The following is an 18796-nucleotide window of genomic DNA, read 5'->3' on the forward strand; positions in this document are numbered from 1 at the left end:
AAAGCAGAGAGAGAATACAGATGTCAACAGGACATCAGAAGAGTAATTACAAGACTCCAATTGGGCTTCTTCATTAGCTATGGGACACTTTTTATTTTTATTTATTTATTTTTTTAAAGATTTTATTTATTTATTTGACAGAGAAAGACACAGCGAGAGAGAGAACACAAGCAGGGGGAGTGGGAGAGGGAGAAGCAGGCTTCCCGCTGAGCAGAGAGCCCGATGTGGGGCTCGATCCCAGGACCCTGGGATCATGACCTGAGCTGAAGGCTTAACGACTGAGCCACCCAGGCGCCCCATGGGACACTTTTTAAATGCAGTCACACGTAACAGTCATTTTTAGATGGGCAGTCTGTCTGGCAACAGCATTTTTATATGTCTGAAAGTGATAATCATATTTAAACAAATGTATAAAGACACAAAGTATTGATATCAGTGTCTGTATTCTCTATGAGAACACTTTATATGCATTATAAATCTGTTCATTAAGCTTAGAATAAATAAGCTAGCCTCAAATCTCAAGGAACAAAAAGAATGGAGAAAGAATGCAGAAAAAGAGGGGTTGGGGAAGGAGTGTTATATATGCTCAAATCTAGTTCATTACAGATATGCAGTTGCCCCTTGAAGAACACGGGTTTGAAATGTCCAACTTACATGCAGATTTTTTTTTAAATAAGTACAGTAAGTACAGTGCTGTAATAACATTTTCTTTCTCTGGCTTCCTTTATTGTAAGAATACAGCAATAATACATATAACATACAAAATACGTGTTAATCAACTGTTTATGTTACTGGTCAACAGTAGGCTATTAGTGGTTAAGTTCTGGGGGAGTCAAAAATTATATGAGGATTTCTGATTGCATGAGGGGTTGGTGCCACTAATCCCCATATTGTTCAAGGGTCAACTGTATTTCTTTTCAATAAACTTGGGAAGAAATTCTTTTAAAAAGAACCCCCTTTCAGAGAAATGTCTCCTTTTTTAAGTAAAAAACTCGGAAAAAAACTGGAAAGAAAAAATTCTCAGTGCATGAAATAACACATAGAATCACAGGAAAAGATCCATAGGAATTAACAATGGTTATCTCCAAATAGTGAGATCGTAAGTGTTTTAATTTTCTTTTTGCTAATTTACTTTAAAAATAAATGGGACATCATTCTTCATTTAGTAAATATGCATCATAAGGAAATACATATAAAACCTTTTTAATTTCCTCAAATTTTTATTCCCCTTGGCTAATACAAATAAATGGTTGGTAGATAATAGGTAGTTTGCCAGTGACAAATAGGCAATCAATGCTTTGGAAAAAAAGAAACTAGCTTAAGGAGCACCTGGGTGGCTCAGTTGGTTAAGCATCCAACTCTTGATTTTGGCTCAGGTCATGATCTCAGGATTGTGAGATCCAGCCCCGCATAGGGCTCTGCTCTAGGCGTGGAGCCTGCTTAAGCATCTTTCTCTCTACCTCTGCAACCCCTGTACTGGTGCTCTTTCTCTCAAAACAACAACAAACAAACAAACAAACAAAAAACAAAATGCCACAAAACAAACAAACCAACACAAAAAAAGAAACTAGCTTAAGAATAAACTGTGGAATTTAAGAAACAAGGCAGAGGATCATAGGGGAAGAGAGGAAAAAATGAAACAAGATGAAACCAGAGAGGGAGACAAACCCTAAGAGACACTTAATCTCAGGAAACAAACTGAGGGTTGCTGTAAGGGAGTGGGGTGCGAGGGATGGGGTGGCTGAGTGATGGACACTGGGGAGGGTATGTGTTGTAATGAGCACTGGGTATTATATAAGACTGATGATTCACAGACCTGTACCCCTGAAACAAATAATATATGTTAATTAAACAAAAGAAAAAAGTAAGCAGCATTAAAAAAGAAATCAACAGAGTTGAGGACAAAGAATTTAGAGTAAGAAAGATGTCATTTAAATATTTTATAGACATGTATGTCTCTTAGGGAAGACGGAGAGAAAAACATAATGATAACTTCAGAGGGTAGAGATAATTTCTCTGAATGTTTGATTTATTTAAAAATGATCATAACCTTTTCCCCCCTCATTTTATTTATTTATTTATTTATTATTTTTTAAATTAACATATAATGTATTATTTGTTTCAGAGGTACAGGTCTGTGATTCATCAGTCTTACACAATTCACAGCGTTCACTACAGCACACAACCTTCCCAGTGTCCACCACCCAGCCCCACCATCCCTCCCACCCCCCTCCACTCCAGTGACCCTCAGTTTGTTTCCTGAGATTAAGAGTCTCTTATGATTTGTCTCCCTCTCTGGTTTCGTAAAAATGACCATAACCTTTAAGAAGATTCCATAAATTAGTTTTGTGTTCCAAATCAGGAAGGAATAATGGCCAGTAAGTTTTGTATATATAGCAGCCAAATAAAGTTTTACCTTGTGTTTTACTTCATGATCATGCAAAAAAAAAAAAAAAGGGAAAACTTAACTGGGAATGAAGAGGTCTCTCAAATGATCTTTGTTCTGCCAAAAGTCTATGTTGATCCACTTTTTGACTTACTTTGCATTGTGAAATATCACTGGGGGCTACACCCCCCCCAAATCTGCATCTATCATAACTCTGTGAAGAGTTACACATATAGGACATCGTAGTCAGCGATGTTTCTAAGTTGCTTACCTAACATCTCAGGGCCCTTTTAAACCAATTTCAGTAATTTTCAGTACCCAAAGAGTAACTCTGAATTGTAATTTGCATATCAATCTGCCTTCATTTGTCTTTAGAATTGGAATTAAAATTATGTATATGTATAGTATTTGCCCCATTAGTCTTCTAACCTTAAGCAATTGACATAACTTCTCTGTGTCTCAAATTCCTCATCTACAAAATGCAATAATAATATTATATGTGTGTGTGTATATATATATATACAGATATATATATATATATATAACATTATATATGATAGGTTTGTTATGAGGATTATCTAAATTCATGTAAGAGAGTGCCTGGAAATATGCTGGGCACATAGTTATCTGTAAGTTGTTTACATTACCATCATCACTATTGTTATTAATTAATATGTTTAGAGATAGAATATTCATATTCCACTGTAAATCTATGAAATGATAATTCTCTCATCTTAAGAAACGTGTTGAGAGTGGCATATAAATTTAAGATAAAATATTGTATAAGTCACTTAAAATTATGTTCCAAAAAACAAGATTTTTTTTCCTTTAAAACAAATGCTTCCCCCCAGCATGTCAGAGATCATAAATTACTCTGAAACACACTTTTAAATTTAGAAGAACCAATGTGCTAATAGTATCTTTATTCCTAAATAAAAGAAACTTCAAAAAATAAAAGCTCATTTTAAGGAAAAACAAGAAAACTTTGCTTTGAAATTTATTATCTATCTCTACCATAATAGATCATTGATACGCTTCTGGTTGGATCTTTAGACCTAATTGTATGTGTGCACTCATTTTCCCCTCCAACAATGACATCTGAAACTCTGTAGCTCAGATTATTATTATTATTTTTTTAAATGTTCTATTTATTTATTTGTCAGAGAGAGAGCACAAGCAGAGAGAGCTGCAGGCAGAGGCAGAGGGAGAAGCAGGCTCCCCGCTGGGCAGGGAGCCCGATGCGGGGCTCGATCCCAGGACCCTGGGATCATGACCTGAGCCGAAGGCAGACGCTCAACCGACTGAGCCACCCAGGCGCCCCTCAGATTATTTTTTTAAGAGCTCAGATTTTAACCCAAATCCTTCTATCTCTGCCTAAATTTCTCCCAGTGTGCCTCCTTATTTGGCTATGTCTGCCATCTCTTTGGTCTATCCTATCTCATATATTAGAAACTGAAAAAGGAACAATAAAAAAACAAACGAACAAAAAACCTCAGGAAGTACTAGTGGGAAAAGGCCAATATAATGTGGGGGTCTAGGTGGCCAATTCTGATCTCAGTACTAAGAATTGGGAATATATTATAGATCAGGAATAAGAGCTGTGTTACACATGACAGGCATGGTAAAATAACCATCCAATAAGACTCAGCCTAAAAGTATCCGGTTTAGCAAAAGTTTAGTAAAGAAGATCAGTCATATTCACTTTATAATAGGACACTGGGCCTTTTAAAAACGCACACAGACCGGGCGCCTGGGTGGCTCAGTCGTTAAGCGTCTGCCTTCCGCTCAGGTCATGATCTCAGGGTCCTGGGATCGAGCCCCGCATCAGGCTCCCTGCTCGGCAAGAAGCCTGCTTCTCCCTCTCCCACTCCCCCTGCTTGTGTTCCTGCTCTCGCCATCTCTCTGTCAAATAAATAAATAAAATCTTGAAAAAAAAAAAAAACGCACACAGACCTATGAAATAGGTACCATGCTGCACTCTTTAGGAGAACAAAAGGGGAAGTGCCAGCATCTCTTCTGGGAATTCACCAAAGAGCAGGAATGGGACATCACCAAACAGCCAAAATATATTCTGACTGCAGCTGAGGAAGAGGGTGCTACAGAAGATAGTACCAACAGTGCTCCAGCTTCATCTGCGTCCACGTGAAAACTGCCTTCTACAAGGTCTGCCTTACAGCCCTTCTTAGTTATATACACTGGGTGGCCAATTATTTTTCCATCCCCATCTTGAGCATGAATGTGAACACCTTATTCTGGAGTCAGTGTAATTTTGCTCCCATCCAATAAATACTACGGTTGGATTAGAGAACAAGATTAAGAGGCTGTAGCAAGGATTTTTCATTTAGGGCAAAATGATATTATCAATAATTAAAACATTTTGTCTTTCTTTTTTAGGAACAGAAGCCCAATGAAGACCTTCTTCACTGACATAGTATATGCAGAGGTGGGCAGGAGCCAGCCTGGAAGAACTGGTTTAGCAAAAGGTCTAGAAAAGTCAAAGCAAATTATAAGACCACATGGGGACAACTTTAAAACTTCAGAGGTCTATGTGATTACTATTAACAGTGTGCTACTCTAGGGAGAAAAAAGAAAACATTAGTATCACTCTTTTCTTATTTGTTTTTGTTTTTGCAAGGCAAGAAAATTAAGATTACATTAAAATGCAAAGGATGTTAGAATAGGAAGCAATCTTACCAATAAAGTTAACCTTATTAACTTTATGAAAATGACCCTATATTCTGGCCTCACTAGGACAGTCTTATTTTACATCTCTTTTTACAGTTATTATTAAATGCACCTCCTTCCATTGTTAAACATGTACTAATTAGATGCTGTCTAATATAATTATGCTATCTAAAATGCCCTCATTTTACCAACAGGCTAAAATGGGTGGACAAATAGTTCCTTCTCTCAAGATGTGTTTCTCCATCACTGACCAGACACACAGGTTGAATATGTGACTAACTGCTGAATTCCCAGGCCATTACTTTGTCACTTACCGTGCAATCCTATCCAAAGTACAGGACTGATTGTTCAACAGAAATAGACATATGGAACCTGTGGATTTCACTTAGAGGGCAAGAAAATGACATCACTACTCTTGAGCTGCCCTAGTCATTGCAGTTTACCGGCGTGGAAAAAATGCTGTGAATGTGCGAACTGTAGTCTACTATTATCTCCAACCCAAGGGAAAATTCACTCCTCTATGAGTCTATTTTTAGCTGTATGCAGTGGGTGGACAACTAGTTGTTTCCATCCCCATCTTAGGCATGAATGTGACCATCTTGTTTCTCAGCTCAATGTTTCCACTCACAAGTACTAGAATTGGAATTAACTTGCCATGGCAAGAATTTTTCAGTTTAGAACTGAAGACTGGAATGAATAAGTTAAACCATTTTATCTATCTTTCTTAGAAACTTAAAATGCCAACCATTTTCTTTTGATTGATCTTACCAACTGATATGTATTTTAATTTTTATTTCAAGTTGTTCAAGCATCCAAAAAAAGTTATTTTTAAATCGTAAGTCTGGTTTCCATGAAGTCAAGACTCTATAGAAATTTGTTAATGATAATAAAATTAAATAAAAATAATAATAATAAAAATAAATAAAAACCATCTTATTTCCAATTGAAAATAAAGATATAGTTCATAAAAAAAGAAGTAAAAAACATGAGCACTTATAGAAGTTTGTATATTAAAGATAATTTCTTGAACTCTCTAATATAGAAGGTATGCTATTAAATTAGGAAACTAGTTTCAAAATGCCTACAAACACTGCTAACCAATCAGTAAAACAGTATTCTAGAGAAAATTGTAGGTATTAACAACTGACACCAAATGACTGTTTTCAAAAAAATTTACTCATTCATTAATAATATAAACCAACTCACTGATGATTTCAAACATAACTCTGTCTTGCGCTTTTACCACAAAAGGGAAATATTTGTTTCCTTGAAGAATCCTCCAAGAATCCTGGAAGAAACTGTTAAAGCTTTAACAATTTATTTTTATTTGTATATATTCTGATGAGTTTTTATAATAACTTCAAAGAATAAATAAATATGGATGATATATCCACTTAGGATATATATGTGTATATATGTATGTGTGTGTGTGCCTAGCTGGACTAATCATTAATTTATACTTAACAACTTTTTTTCCAAGGAAGATAGAGTGCCTCCTATATGACACTAAATTTAAATAATTTAAAAGTAATTATTGTCCCTTGAGAATTATGGTAATGACTATTTTTTATAGAAAGGATAGCATTAGATGCATTATCAGTTGACTGACACACATCTAAAACTGTTTTCTAGTGAATTTGCACTGACTTAATTACAAACTATATCAGCTATCTTTCTGGTAAACAACATATTTGCAAGATTCTTTACTAAGGTTAAGTACGTAGCCTATAATTACAAAATAAAAAGCAGGCAATTGGCCTACGTGAAACAAACCCACTTGTTTTCACTACCTCTCTCATCTGTTGAGCTGAAAGAACTAACCAACATTCTAAGTTAATATGATTATAAATTTAGAAAATGATCATAACAGAAAAACATATGGTGACATAAATAAGATCACCTTAATGAAATACATATTATCCCTTTATGTAGTTTTCATGTTTGTATCATGATTTTGCACGAGATTAGGAAATAATGAGAGTCATAATAATTCAACAAAAGGACAGAGACTGTTAAAGAAACAAATATTTCCCTTTATTTGATTACATTACATCTACTCATGGGACATTCAAAATAATTAAAATTCTCAATTTATAGGCCTATAAAAAATGCATTTTGACTGAAATCCAGCCAGCAAACAGCCACACACATGTGAAAAGCTTACTCATGGAATTTCCACCCCACGTCAGTTTAGCAGCATGTAATAGTAGTTCAGAATTATCACCATGTAAGAATCAGAACGGTAACCGCCAAGCGTATTTGATCAATAATGAGTTTGCCTTACTCCTTTGCCAGCTGTACACTGGTTGGTTTTCTTCCGATAGGTATCCCGTACTTGTGCAAAGTGTTAATCAAAATCTCCCTCATGTCGTTGTTGTAGGAATCGAAGTCAAACACATTCCTAACCACACTGGAGAGACCTTCAGTGGGGAATTTCTGTATTAAAAAAAAAAATTCCCTTATGACACATGTGATTATTTATAAAACTGATAGAACAATAATGATCGAATCAACTGTAGCAGATATTTACAAGCCTTGGCAGGTAACAAGATAGGAGGAATATATACATTTTCCTTTTAATGTTTGCTCTGATAACTTAATATTTTCCTTTTCAAATAAATATTAGAATTTGAGGGGGAATAGTTCCTTCTCTCAAATGCTAAATCAGTGATCAGATCCTGTTCAGTGACTTCCACTGCCTTTAAAATGAGTAGTAGATTGACTAAATTAAAAAAATACTATTTATATAGAGCAGTGTTGAATATCTATACAGAAGTAGAGAAGTCACAGGTCTATGAATAAATGAAAGGAAAGATAAAGGAGCAAGAAAAGAAGAGAAGAAGAACATAGAAAGTACAGTGAACAGACAAACAGGGAATAGAAGAGGGAAAGAAAAATACTACTAACAGTGAGATTTACACTGGCTGGGTACTCTGGGTCCTCTATTGGCTCTGTCTTGATTTTCTTTAGGCTCTGGGATCTGAGCTGAGCTTCTCATGGTTTAATATACAGAATGAAGTTTTTCCTTAGAAAAGCTTCCTTAGATTTTCCTTAGAGAGTTGGGGATAGGTCAGAGGTCAAGAGTCATTAGGTTGTGACTTTTTGCTCAGAGACCATTATTTATTATAAAAGTAGAACTGACCTGGGTTTTTTATTTTCTTTATCAAGGTGGACTATACATTGTATTTGGCTACAAAGAACTGCATTTTCCTGTCCATTTATTCTATCTTATAGAACTTTCTTGCAGTCTTTACAGGCATATCATAAATACTGTTAGTTCCTACTGAGTTTTCTATCTCCACGTCTTTTGTTTTCAAAATGGAAATATTTTGGGGTGCCTGGGTGGCTCAGTCGTTAAGCGTCTGCCTTCAGCTCAGGTCATGACCCCAGCATCCTGGGATTGAGCCCCACATCATGCTCCCTGCTCAGCGGAAAGCCTTCTTCTCCCTCTCCCACTCCCCCTGCTTGTGTTCCTGCTCTCGCTGTGTCTCTGTCAAAAAAAAAAAAAAAGGAAATATTTTTCACTCAGATACCACATGCTTGTGGTATAAAGTCAAATAGTGGTAAAGTTTCCCTGCTGTCTCACTCTCTAGTCTTCCCTCACCCCCCAAAAAACCCCCACTGAATTTCCTAGCTCCTTGGTAATGGCCATGGCATAGAACTTTGCCTAAGTCAATTCAAATACTAAATGTAAACTGCTCGTCAGTCTTCCAGATTTAAAATTTAGATTACAAACACTTCATATTATATCATCTGAATCAGTATTATATCTTAGAAATTGAAAGACTTGGTATACATTAAGCAGTCTAAAAAAAAAACCAAGATTGATGGTTTCTTTCAAACCTTTATGCACAGGCATATGCCATACCTGTAAATGTTTCACTATGTTGACAACTTCTCTGGTAGAATAAGGATAGTTAATAATCCCCTGGTCAGCTAAACTCCTCAGCTCTCCAAAGGCAGCCACAAGCTTCTGAAGGATGGGTTCAGGCACATTTGGTCCATATTGCCTGAGCATTAAGAGCTCTGAATGGGGTTTGGGATTATCAACTGCATGGCAGCTAAAAATATCACCTATAGGAGAAAAGAGATTCACATTCAGCATGCAAGTAATCCATTATAATGCCATAGGAAATACAGAATGACCATTTAAAGAGTCATTGGTTGTTCACCAAAGCACTTCTATTTTTAGATGTGTGAAACTGCACAAAAAGCCTGCCCAACAATAGGATCGTATACAGAAGAAAGCAAATGACTGAAGCAAAAGAAAAGGAAACTGAGTGATGTGTGGTTTATTCTTCGCAGATTTATTTCTGTTAAAAAATTATGAAATAGGGGCACCTGGGTGGCTCAGTCATTAAGCGTCTGCCTTCGGCTCAGGTCATGATCCCAGGGTCCTGGGATCGAGCCCTGCATCTGGCTCCCTGCTCCGCGGGAAGCCTGCTTCTCCCTCTCCCACTCCCCCTGCTTGTGTTCCCTCTCTCACTGTGTCTCTCTCTGTCAAATAAATAAATAAAATGTTTTTAAAAAAATTATGAAATATTTGAATACAATCCCACTGGGAGATACTCAAATAAAAAAGCCAAAAAAGAGAAGTCCGCCCGTGTCTCTGCCAATTCCACTCCCTCCCCCATTGGCACCCAGGATTAACAGTTCAGTGTATTTATTCAACTATTATGGCTATTTGTTTCACTAAATATATCTTGAGGATTGTTTTTGGTTTTTTTAATTCAGCATAGGTAAACTTACCCCATTTTTCTTAACTGCTAGATAGTATTCTATTGTCTGGATATAATAGAATTTCTTTATCTAGTCCCATTTGGATGGACATTTGGGTTGTTTCCATTGTTTGGCTACTGTAAACAATGCTATATTGCCTATCTTTGTACTTAAATCATTGCACGGGTAATTCTCTTGAATAAATTCGCTGATATGGAATTGCTAGATCAAGAATCCTACTAGGAGACTGAGCCTGCTCCATATTGAGTATGAGAATTAATGGTATCCAGAATTACCTCCTTGCTATAGAGAAGTCCTTCTAAAAGGCTCCTGATAATGAAGCTTGTCTCAGGGCCTCTCTGATCCATGAGAATCAGTCTCCTCAGAGCTGGTCTCAAACCCTCATAGTTACGGGGATGTGACAAAAACCAAACACTACAAACCATTCCTTATTTTGTGTTTTATTCTGAGAGGCCCTAAACAACAAAGTATAGTATAATTGTTTGAGAAAATAGGCTCTGGAATCAGAGAGACTTCGACATGAAGTCAAGCTCTAATACTCGTACCTAAGTGACTCCAGAAAAAAAGGATCCCTCTGAATATCTGATATTCTCCTTCTCGAAAGTGGGGATAACAAATACTCTCACGAGGTGGTTGTGATGATGACACAGTACACAGTAGCATGCAGTGATAGCCACTTCAGCATTGCTACTAAGACAATATTATTATTATTATTGCTATTATTTTTGTTATTCTCTTCATTATTGTTTTTACCTAAAGTACCGAAGAAATCATTGCCTAAGAAAGGAAATCCAGGTCTGTTGGCCAAGACAATCATTCTAAAATCAGGATGAATCACAATAACGTTTTCTCTTCCATTAACATTAGCAGAATCTGAAAAACAGAATTTCTATTTAGTCTTTATTGATATTTAATAATTCTTAAGAATATCAAGTTATAGCCTTTAAAATAATATAAGCAGTCATGCTGTTCAATCATGAAAAACTCTAAAAATCTGGTTGTCACAATTTGGTTACAGGAAAAAAAACTTTGAGAAAGTTTGCTTAAGAACAGAATACTCAGGCGCCTGGGTGGCTCAGTTGGTTAAGCAACTGCCTTCAGCTCAGGTCATGATCCTGGAGTCCCAGGATCGAGTCCCGCGTCGGGCTCCTTGCTCAGCGGGGAGTCTGCTTCTCTCTCTGACCCTCTCCCCTCTCATGCTCTCTCTCATTCTCTCTCTCTCAAATAAATAAATAAAATCTTAAAAAAAAAAAAAGAACAGAATACTAATAAAGCATATACTGAATTTTACAGGGACTTGTATTTTTATGTATTTTTATGTAAATTCAATGTACATCTAAAAAGCAAACTTGTCCAAATACTGTCTTGCAGTATTGAAACTTGGCTTGAGATGTTATTATTCCTTTAAAAAAAAAAAGATAAAGAGTCCATAATGAAGGATAATCCAAAGGATACTCAAAGGATAATCCAAACATCCTTTAGATTTCATGAGATCAGTAGCTGCATCACTTTCCTGCTGTTATGCAGCTAAGGAGTGATTCCTGTTTTAGATTTCCTACTCTGAAGCTTAAGATAGAATAAAGGCCTTTGAGCACCTAGTCAGCTCATTAGTGTAATGCCGATTTATTTCCAATTAAAGAATTCTACCTTGGTTCTTAAAATAAGTAACTGCAAGTTGACGGAAGCTTCCTTTGTGCAAATGTTTAAGGTAGTAAAGAAACTGAATATTACATTCTACTGGCTGATGTACATTTCAGATAGAACTGCTAGTCTAGACAATAATACAGTTGGCAAAAACTTTATTGTGTGTTTTTTTGTTGTTGTTGCTGTTTTTCTTTTTTCTTTCTTTCTTTTTTTTTTTTAAGAAGGAACACTTGTCATCTGGGTTTATTTCAATTCCAGCCTTAGGCTGTCCATCTTTTAAAAAAGATAGCTGTGAAGCATCTGAAATTTTATTTGAGATGAGTCTGTAAGAACCTACACTTATCCTTTTTAATATAATCTTTCAAATATGCCATATATTCATGTGCTAAATACAGTAAATAGTCTTAATGTATGATCCCTGTTAATTTTAGTCGTGGTAAATAAAAGGGTATGCCTCATAGGCAAAATTTAATTAGTTAATTAAAATAACAATAAAAAATGAAAACTTAAAAAGGAAAGAAAATGGAAAACACAGCCCTAGAAGTGATACTTTAAGAAACCATGTTTAGAAGAGCCTCAGGGGCTCTTCTGTTCAAAATGTTGTGTACAATTAAATTGGAGTTTAAAAATTAGAATGACTCCTTTTCTTTTAGATTACTCCTCAAAAATGTATTAGAAAATGTAGACAGTCACCAAGAGATAATCACTCTTTAACTACAATTTTGTTTCAGCAATTCTTTCTTGTTTTCCATTCACTGTCCTCAAAATGTATCTAAAAAGGGCAGGCAGAATTCTAATCCTGAGAGTCTGAATGATTTTTCTAGTATTTGGACTGTCTAACTCAAATTCTCATTTTTCCCATAAATTCACTGTGAAGTCGACATGTTGGAATATTTTATTATTTATATTATTTATATTTATATTATTTATATTTTATGCTAGTTTCCTAGGCTTGGAAATGGCCATCTTCCAATGATAATGTCTAAGAAGAACCTCTCTGGTGATGCACCTGTACATTTTTAATGGGGTTTTCTTTACATATTCTCTTTGAATATTGAAGATTTTAGTTATTAGTCTCAATTTGTTTGGTTACCCTGCTATTGGCTATATATATTTTCAATAGCTAGTTACAGATGTTCAAGTCTTTTCATCACACAAAAAAATTAAATTAGAAACTAGAAAATATTCTCATGTTACATCAGACAATTTGTCTTTAGGTAAAACAGACTGATGAGACTCATCAATCTACAGTTTTCCTAACAACAAGAAAAAAAATTTTAAATAAATAAATAAAAAGAAGAAGAGAGTCCAAAACAAGGATAGGGGTGTGTGTGTGTGTGTGTGTGTGTGTGTGTGTGTGTGTGTAAATATATATATAAAATCCCTGGCAATTTTTTCTAATTATTGAGTAATAATAAATTAATTTTAATATTATAAGTCATAGAAACACACTACAGCTTTTAAAAAATCCAGTTAACAACAAAAGAAAATAAATTGCATAAAATAATGGAGAAATGAGTATAATGAGGATTATAGTTGGTATTCTCAGAGTAGAAAAATATAAAGCTGATTTGTCTTAAAACTACTATGGAAATTTTCAAAGGTGCTCTCTGGCGATAAAAATGTGAAACAGACAAAGACAGATTCAGATGTATTGACTTTTTTTTTTTTTTTTTTTTTTTATTTATTTATTTATTTTTTTTTTAAAGATTTTATTTATTTATTTGAGAGAGAGAATGAGAGAGAGAGAGCATGAGAGGGGGGAGGGTCAGAGGGAGAAGCAGGCTCCCTGCCGAGCAGGAAGCCCGATGCGGGACTCGATCCTGTGACTCCAGGATCATGACCTGAGCCGAAGGCAGTCGCTTAACCAACTGAGCCACCCAGGCGCCCAGATGTATTGACTTTTATAAATGACTGTCAATACAGACAACTTCAGTTATAGTGAACTTATGCTTGTTACTTGCAGATAAGTAGTCAGCTAAGTGTGGGATTTGATACCAAAGATGTGAAATTTGCATATAATGAAAGCTTTTTTATACTCACTTGCAACAATGCGTCTTCCATCTGCTAGAATCATTTCTCCATTTTCTACTAGAGTTTTTAAAATACAGGTGACATTTGTTGGGGCTTTGTCTGCCTCATCTACCACCAGAACATGACCCAACTTTACTGCTTTAACCTTTAAAGACAGAATATTTATCATAAACAAACAAAATGAATGCAAATGTTTTAAAATTTTTATCACTCATTGCTTTGGGTTTATAATAGTAGCTAGTTTTATTTAAGTTATGGATATACTATCACAAAAAAAGTGTGTAGCAGAGCTGGAAACAAAATTTACAAATCTCCACCAAAAGCTTCACATTGTTACTAAACTGTTAACTCTGCAGTAATCACTTTATTTCCCTTTAGCATCATAATTTTTTTTTTTTTTTTTTTTTTGCCGACTCCCCACTGAGCAGGGAGCCCAATGAGGGACTCAATCCCGGGACTCCAGGATCATGACCTGAGCTGAAGGCAGTCGCTTACCCAACTGAGCCACCCAGGCGCCCTAGCATCATAATTATTCCTATGTTGGTGATGTCCGCATTTCACACCCCAGAGTAGGGGAGATTTAAAACAAGTATAACAAATACAGAAATTAAAGTGCCATGGGAGTTAAGAAGATTGAGACATCACAATCAAAAGTGGGTATTAGACCACTGCATTTGTTATGGCTCTAAAAGAATGTAGGATTTTAATAGATCAGAATGGATGGTGAGGTGTATTCAAGATAAAGGGAATCAATGGTCAAACTCAAGAAATCCTGGGGCATACTGAGGAAGGAGTGAGTATGAGTAGTCTACCTTCGCTGAAGCAGAGATTAAATGTAAGAAAAGAGAGAACACGGTCTGAAAGGGTAGATCAGGTCTCTGCTACTAAAAACTTGATTGCCAGACTGAGAAATATGTACTTTATCTCATTAAATAATAAATTCATAAAGATTTATGAGTTCAGGCATGATCGGAATGAAGCTTGGAGCTACACTTTAGGACGTTCTATCTGGCAGCAATATGCAAATGGACTAAAAGGGAATTACTCTAATAATTTGGTAAAAAAGTGGGTTGGGGGACCTGATTTTAGAGGAGACACGGAAAAGTGGAAATAAAAGGCATTAAACTGATCTGAAGAGTTTTTTGGAGGTATAATCTATAGTCTTGGCAACTGGTTAGATGGGAAGTAGGGAAAGGAAAAATAGGAAAGAGCCCTAGGTCTTAGGTGTCTGAGTAAATGGTGACATTATGAAGAGAAAGGTAAAACCTAGACTCTTAAAAACATTTTAAGAGGGTAGAGAGGGGGAATGTTCAATGAATTTAAATGTAAACCCAAAGCTTAATTTTTAAATAGTAAGAAATTTCTCGTAACATAAAATAAACCATATAATAAAATTTTCTCATTATATAGTTTTGGCAAATAATTTTAAAGAAATACAGATTGAGAAATAGATGATTCCTTCTACCACAAATATTTTATTCATATTCTAAAAAAAAGGCTGGTTAAGGGTTTTTCTTTTTAATTTTAGGGTAAAAATAAAAAGAGGGAGAAAATGTATAGCTTTCTAACAATAATCCAACTTCAGCCTTCACATCTATGTTCAGGGGAAGTGAGGTCCAACCTGGGAGAATTCAGGAAGGGGATTCTAAAGACTTCAATCACTTCGAAAATCTCCGGACCACAGAGGTTCTCATGTTGGCCTGTTTGTGCCATTGATACAAAGGAACTATCCACACAGAGGGACATGCCAGCATTTCTTTGGGTCTTATGTGAGAAGGTGAAGAAGGGGTCTTTCCAGCTACCCAAAACCCGGGACTAATATTTTATTCATTAAAATCATTTAAAAAAATTCCAGAAGCATTATCTAATTTTAAACTGTACATATTTTTAAAACAGCAAATTTTTTTAAAAAAATTCTGGAATGATAAAGAAATCATTAGAGGATTTCTATCATTCCCTAAATCACTCCAAAGAGAGAACAGAATAAGAAAACATTTTCTCAATTATTTGTATTTAAATGTGCACTCCCCAAATGACATATGAATGTTTTCCAGTTAAGACTGAAATCAATCAGAATCTATGGGAGATTTACAAATCCCCCCTCAAAGGCTGAAATACAACTATCATTCAGAAAAATACAGTCGAGAATATTCATATAGTTGGATTACTAACCAAAGGTGAGTCTTCATACACAATTAGTCCATCTTGAACAGAAGGCTGAAGAGTAAGGGTTTGTACTGTGGTGTCCCTAAAGTGAAACCAAAACATTTTATAGTAAGTAAGAAAATACAATGACATGAATAAAAATATAGCACAGGAGGACTTCTTTTTAAGTTTTTGTTCACCATCCCGCTTTTCTCCAAAATGAATAATAACAAATGAAATTCCATTCAGTGACAGTATTTTTTGGTGCAAATATAAATTACAAGGGTTTGGGAATTCATCCAGGTTTACAGATTATTCATGTTCTTTACTTCTCTTTATCCTTCTAGGAATTTCCCTTGTGACCACTTCACTCCTCAAAATGACCTTCTGAGGATGAAGAGGAGAGATTAAAAATATATATTTGCATTGAAGAAATAATATTTATATTATTTGGAAAGAATTTTGATGGCGAGTTTGGTGATGACTGATGTGCTCATGTGGCCAATTAAGGCAATTCTGTGAATTACACATTGTGGCCCAAACTGCCATCAGTGTGTGCAAAAGCCACCTCCCTTCCAGAACCATAGATTTTTTGAACATTTCTGTTAGGATTAAGGCAATCCTTTTCGTTTTCTTAAATCTCTTTGTTAGTATGTGCCAGACCTTCCTTTAGATCAGGATATATGAATTATTAATAGTGAGCTATGACTTCCTTACATGATGAGATATGAAGTTCATATCACCTAAGAATATTTTTGCCAAAAATGTGTACAGAAGCTGCAGGTGATAAGTAGGTCTAGACATGTTCAAGGGGACCAATTTTATATTTTCATCTTCTACATACACTCCATCTTTAAAATAAAAAATCCTATGGCCATCCTGATGATGTCACACAGTGAATTAAATTACTTTAAAAATGTGAGTAGCATCTTTCTTTCTAAGAATTCGAAGTTGTCTTTTCAAACTACCCTATCACTTATTCAAGTAATAAGTAGAGTTATAGTTGTGTTCTTTTGAGTAGCTACAATGTGTGAAACTTGGAATGTGAACCTCAGACCTTAGTGCTATAATATGCTTCTGAAACTTCTCCCTAAATGCTAACATTTATCACAACCTATTAAAGTTGTAAAATGTATATCTCTTAAAAAAACCCAACAAATACCATATGACAATCACAAATAAAGCAAACTTGAGACATCATTCAAGTGAGTTTTTGCTTTAGCAAAACAAATTTAATCAAAATCAGTCAACTGCCTTGAGAGACAGTGGTGAGGTAGTGGAAAGAAGATTTTATAGTCCGACCAATCAGGACTGAAATTCTAGTTCTTGTCACTTATTAGCCATCTGATCTTGGGTAAGTAATAAAACCCCCCAGGAGGCTTGGAACACCAGGAAAGTAGCTGGCACAGCGTATGGTGGAGAGAAAGAGTGTAAGTACACGTCAGCTTTGGCTATTTGATGATCTCATTCTTGCTTTTGTTGTGACTAGAAGTTCTTGCCTGTCTAATTTCCACTTGATCTTCAGGTTTTTAGTGTAGCTGGTGCTTCCTAGCAATCCCCTCCTTGAAAGATCAGGTTAGGTGACCCTATTGTATGTTCCCTTTGGGCCCTGGATCTCTGCTATTCCACCCCTAACACACTGTATTGTAATTACTTTTTATATCTTTTAATATCTTTCTACACAAGACTATAAGATTTAAGACTGTGGACCACATCTATCTGTCCCTCCTCCTGTTCCCAGCATCTAATGGATGTCTGGCTCAGAGGATGTATTTAGTAAATATTCATTGAATAAATGAATGCATGAACAAAATGACAAAAATCCTAAAAGTTAAAAATCAACACTGTAGCTTATAGCATAACATACAGTATGTGGATTTCCAAATTTATTAGATCATGGACCAACCCCCCCTCCTTTGGTAACAGAGAATCTGGAATATAGAACCTGCTTTAGTAAATGTTGCGTTAGATTAAGGCTGACTCTTCTAGATGTAAGGAATCTTTTTTTATTAATTTATAAGTGCATATTAGAAAGTACAGTCATGTCGAGAAGTACACTTGGGGTTGACTAGTCAAGGGACTACCGAAGACATGGTTTATGTCCATCATGGACTCCAACTGAGTTGAATTTAGACTTACTGTTATGAGTAACTCCTCCATCAGAGTCCTCATTTACCAGGGCTTGAGCAGGTATATTGCAATACAATTATCGATATTTACAATTTCTAGACTACCCAACTTCTTTGCACCTAGCTTGAAAGGTGATTTGACTAAATGGCAATTTTTAGTCAAAATTTGACTAAATGGCAACTGACTTCTTCAGTGAATTCCCTGGAGGTCTGGCCTATTGCTCTTCTTGACCTCTATTCCAAGCTCCCACTCTCAAGATTCTGGCCCTTATGGGTCTGATGTCTGTCCTGTGATCTACTGCTTCCTATAGCCCAAGCACTATACTTTACAAAGAATTTCATATAATGCTTTCATATTGGCTAAAATTCAAATTAACGTGTGTTTGAAATAAAGCCTTGAAGATGTTAAGAAAAGTGAAAACATATTGTGACACTTCATTGGTACCTGTCACCTTTTAGTAGGAATAGAATGTTTCTTTTGCAATGTAATGATATCTAGTCATATACCCATTTTCCATATTCCTGGGTCTTATAAGTGTCCTGTAGGACATACTTTATGCTATCTTTTACCAAAAAGTTAATTTTTAGAGTTTTAAACAAATAAGAACAGTTTAACCAATTTCACTTCAATTCGCTATTAATATTCTAGCAATACAGAAGCGGGGGGTGGGTGAGGAAGAGAAAGAGATGTGTTCACACAGATTTTTATAGCAATATAGTGAATTTCTCACCTCATTTGTCACATATTTAATGGGCAACAACATGACACCTTCCAGCACCAAAATGGAAAAAGGAACTCATATATCATTGTCAGTGGGAAGGAAATTCAAGCTGAATTCGAATTTTAAAAAGGCAAATATAATTGTTCTATAACACTTGAATTCAGATAGGATACAACATGCCAAATTAGATTTATCAAAAGACTTTTGTGCTAGAAATAAACACCATAGTTTGATGGAATATGCACAAATCAGATGATTTCCAAAAAGGACTGCAAATGAGAATGAATACAAATGGAAAGCATGCCTTTCCG

At 35.5% G+C, this 18796-nt stretch overlaps 1 protein-coding gene across 6 annotated transcripts in view; it reads right to left on the reverse strand.

Annotated features, from left to right (window-relative positions):
• VWA8 (von Willebrand factor A domain containing 8) overlaps window positions 1–18796 on the reverse strand; it is a 348712-nt gene that overhangs the window by 130139 nt on the left and 199777 nt on the right. For all 6 annotated transcript variants that reach the window (XM_078070311.1, XM_078070310.1, XM_078070309.1 and 3 more), the window contains 5 exons: window positions 15662–15737; window positions 13499–13634; window positions 10565–10684; window positions 8940–9145; window positions 7356–7507 (listed from right to left, as the gene is read on the reverse strand). In XM_078070311.1, the coding sequence (XP_077926437.1) occupies window positions 7356–7507; window positions 8940–9145; window positions 10565–10684; window positions 13499–13634; window positions 15662–15737 (690 nt within the window). The remainder of the gene's footprint in view (window positions 1–7355; window positions 7508–8939; window positions 9146–10564; window positions 10685–13498; window positions 13635–15661; window positions 15738–18796) is intronic.

This window comes from Halichoerus grypus, chromosome 4 (assembly GCF_964656455.1).
Source record: "Halichoerus grypus chromosome 4, mHalGry1.hap1.1, whole genome shotgun sequence".
Lineage (NCBI taxonomy): Eukaryota > Metazoa > Chordata > Mammalia > Carnivora > Phocidae > Halichoerus > Halichoerus grypus.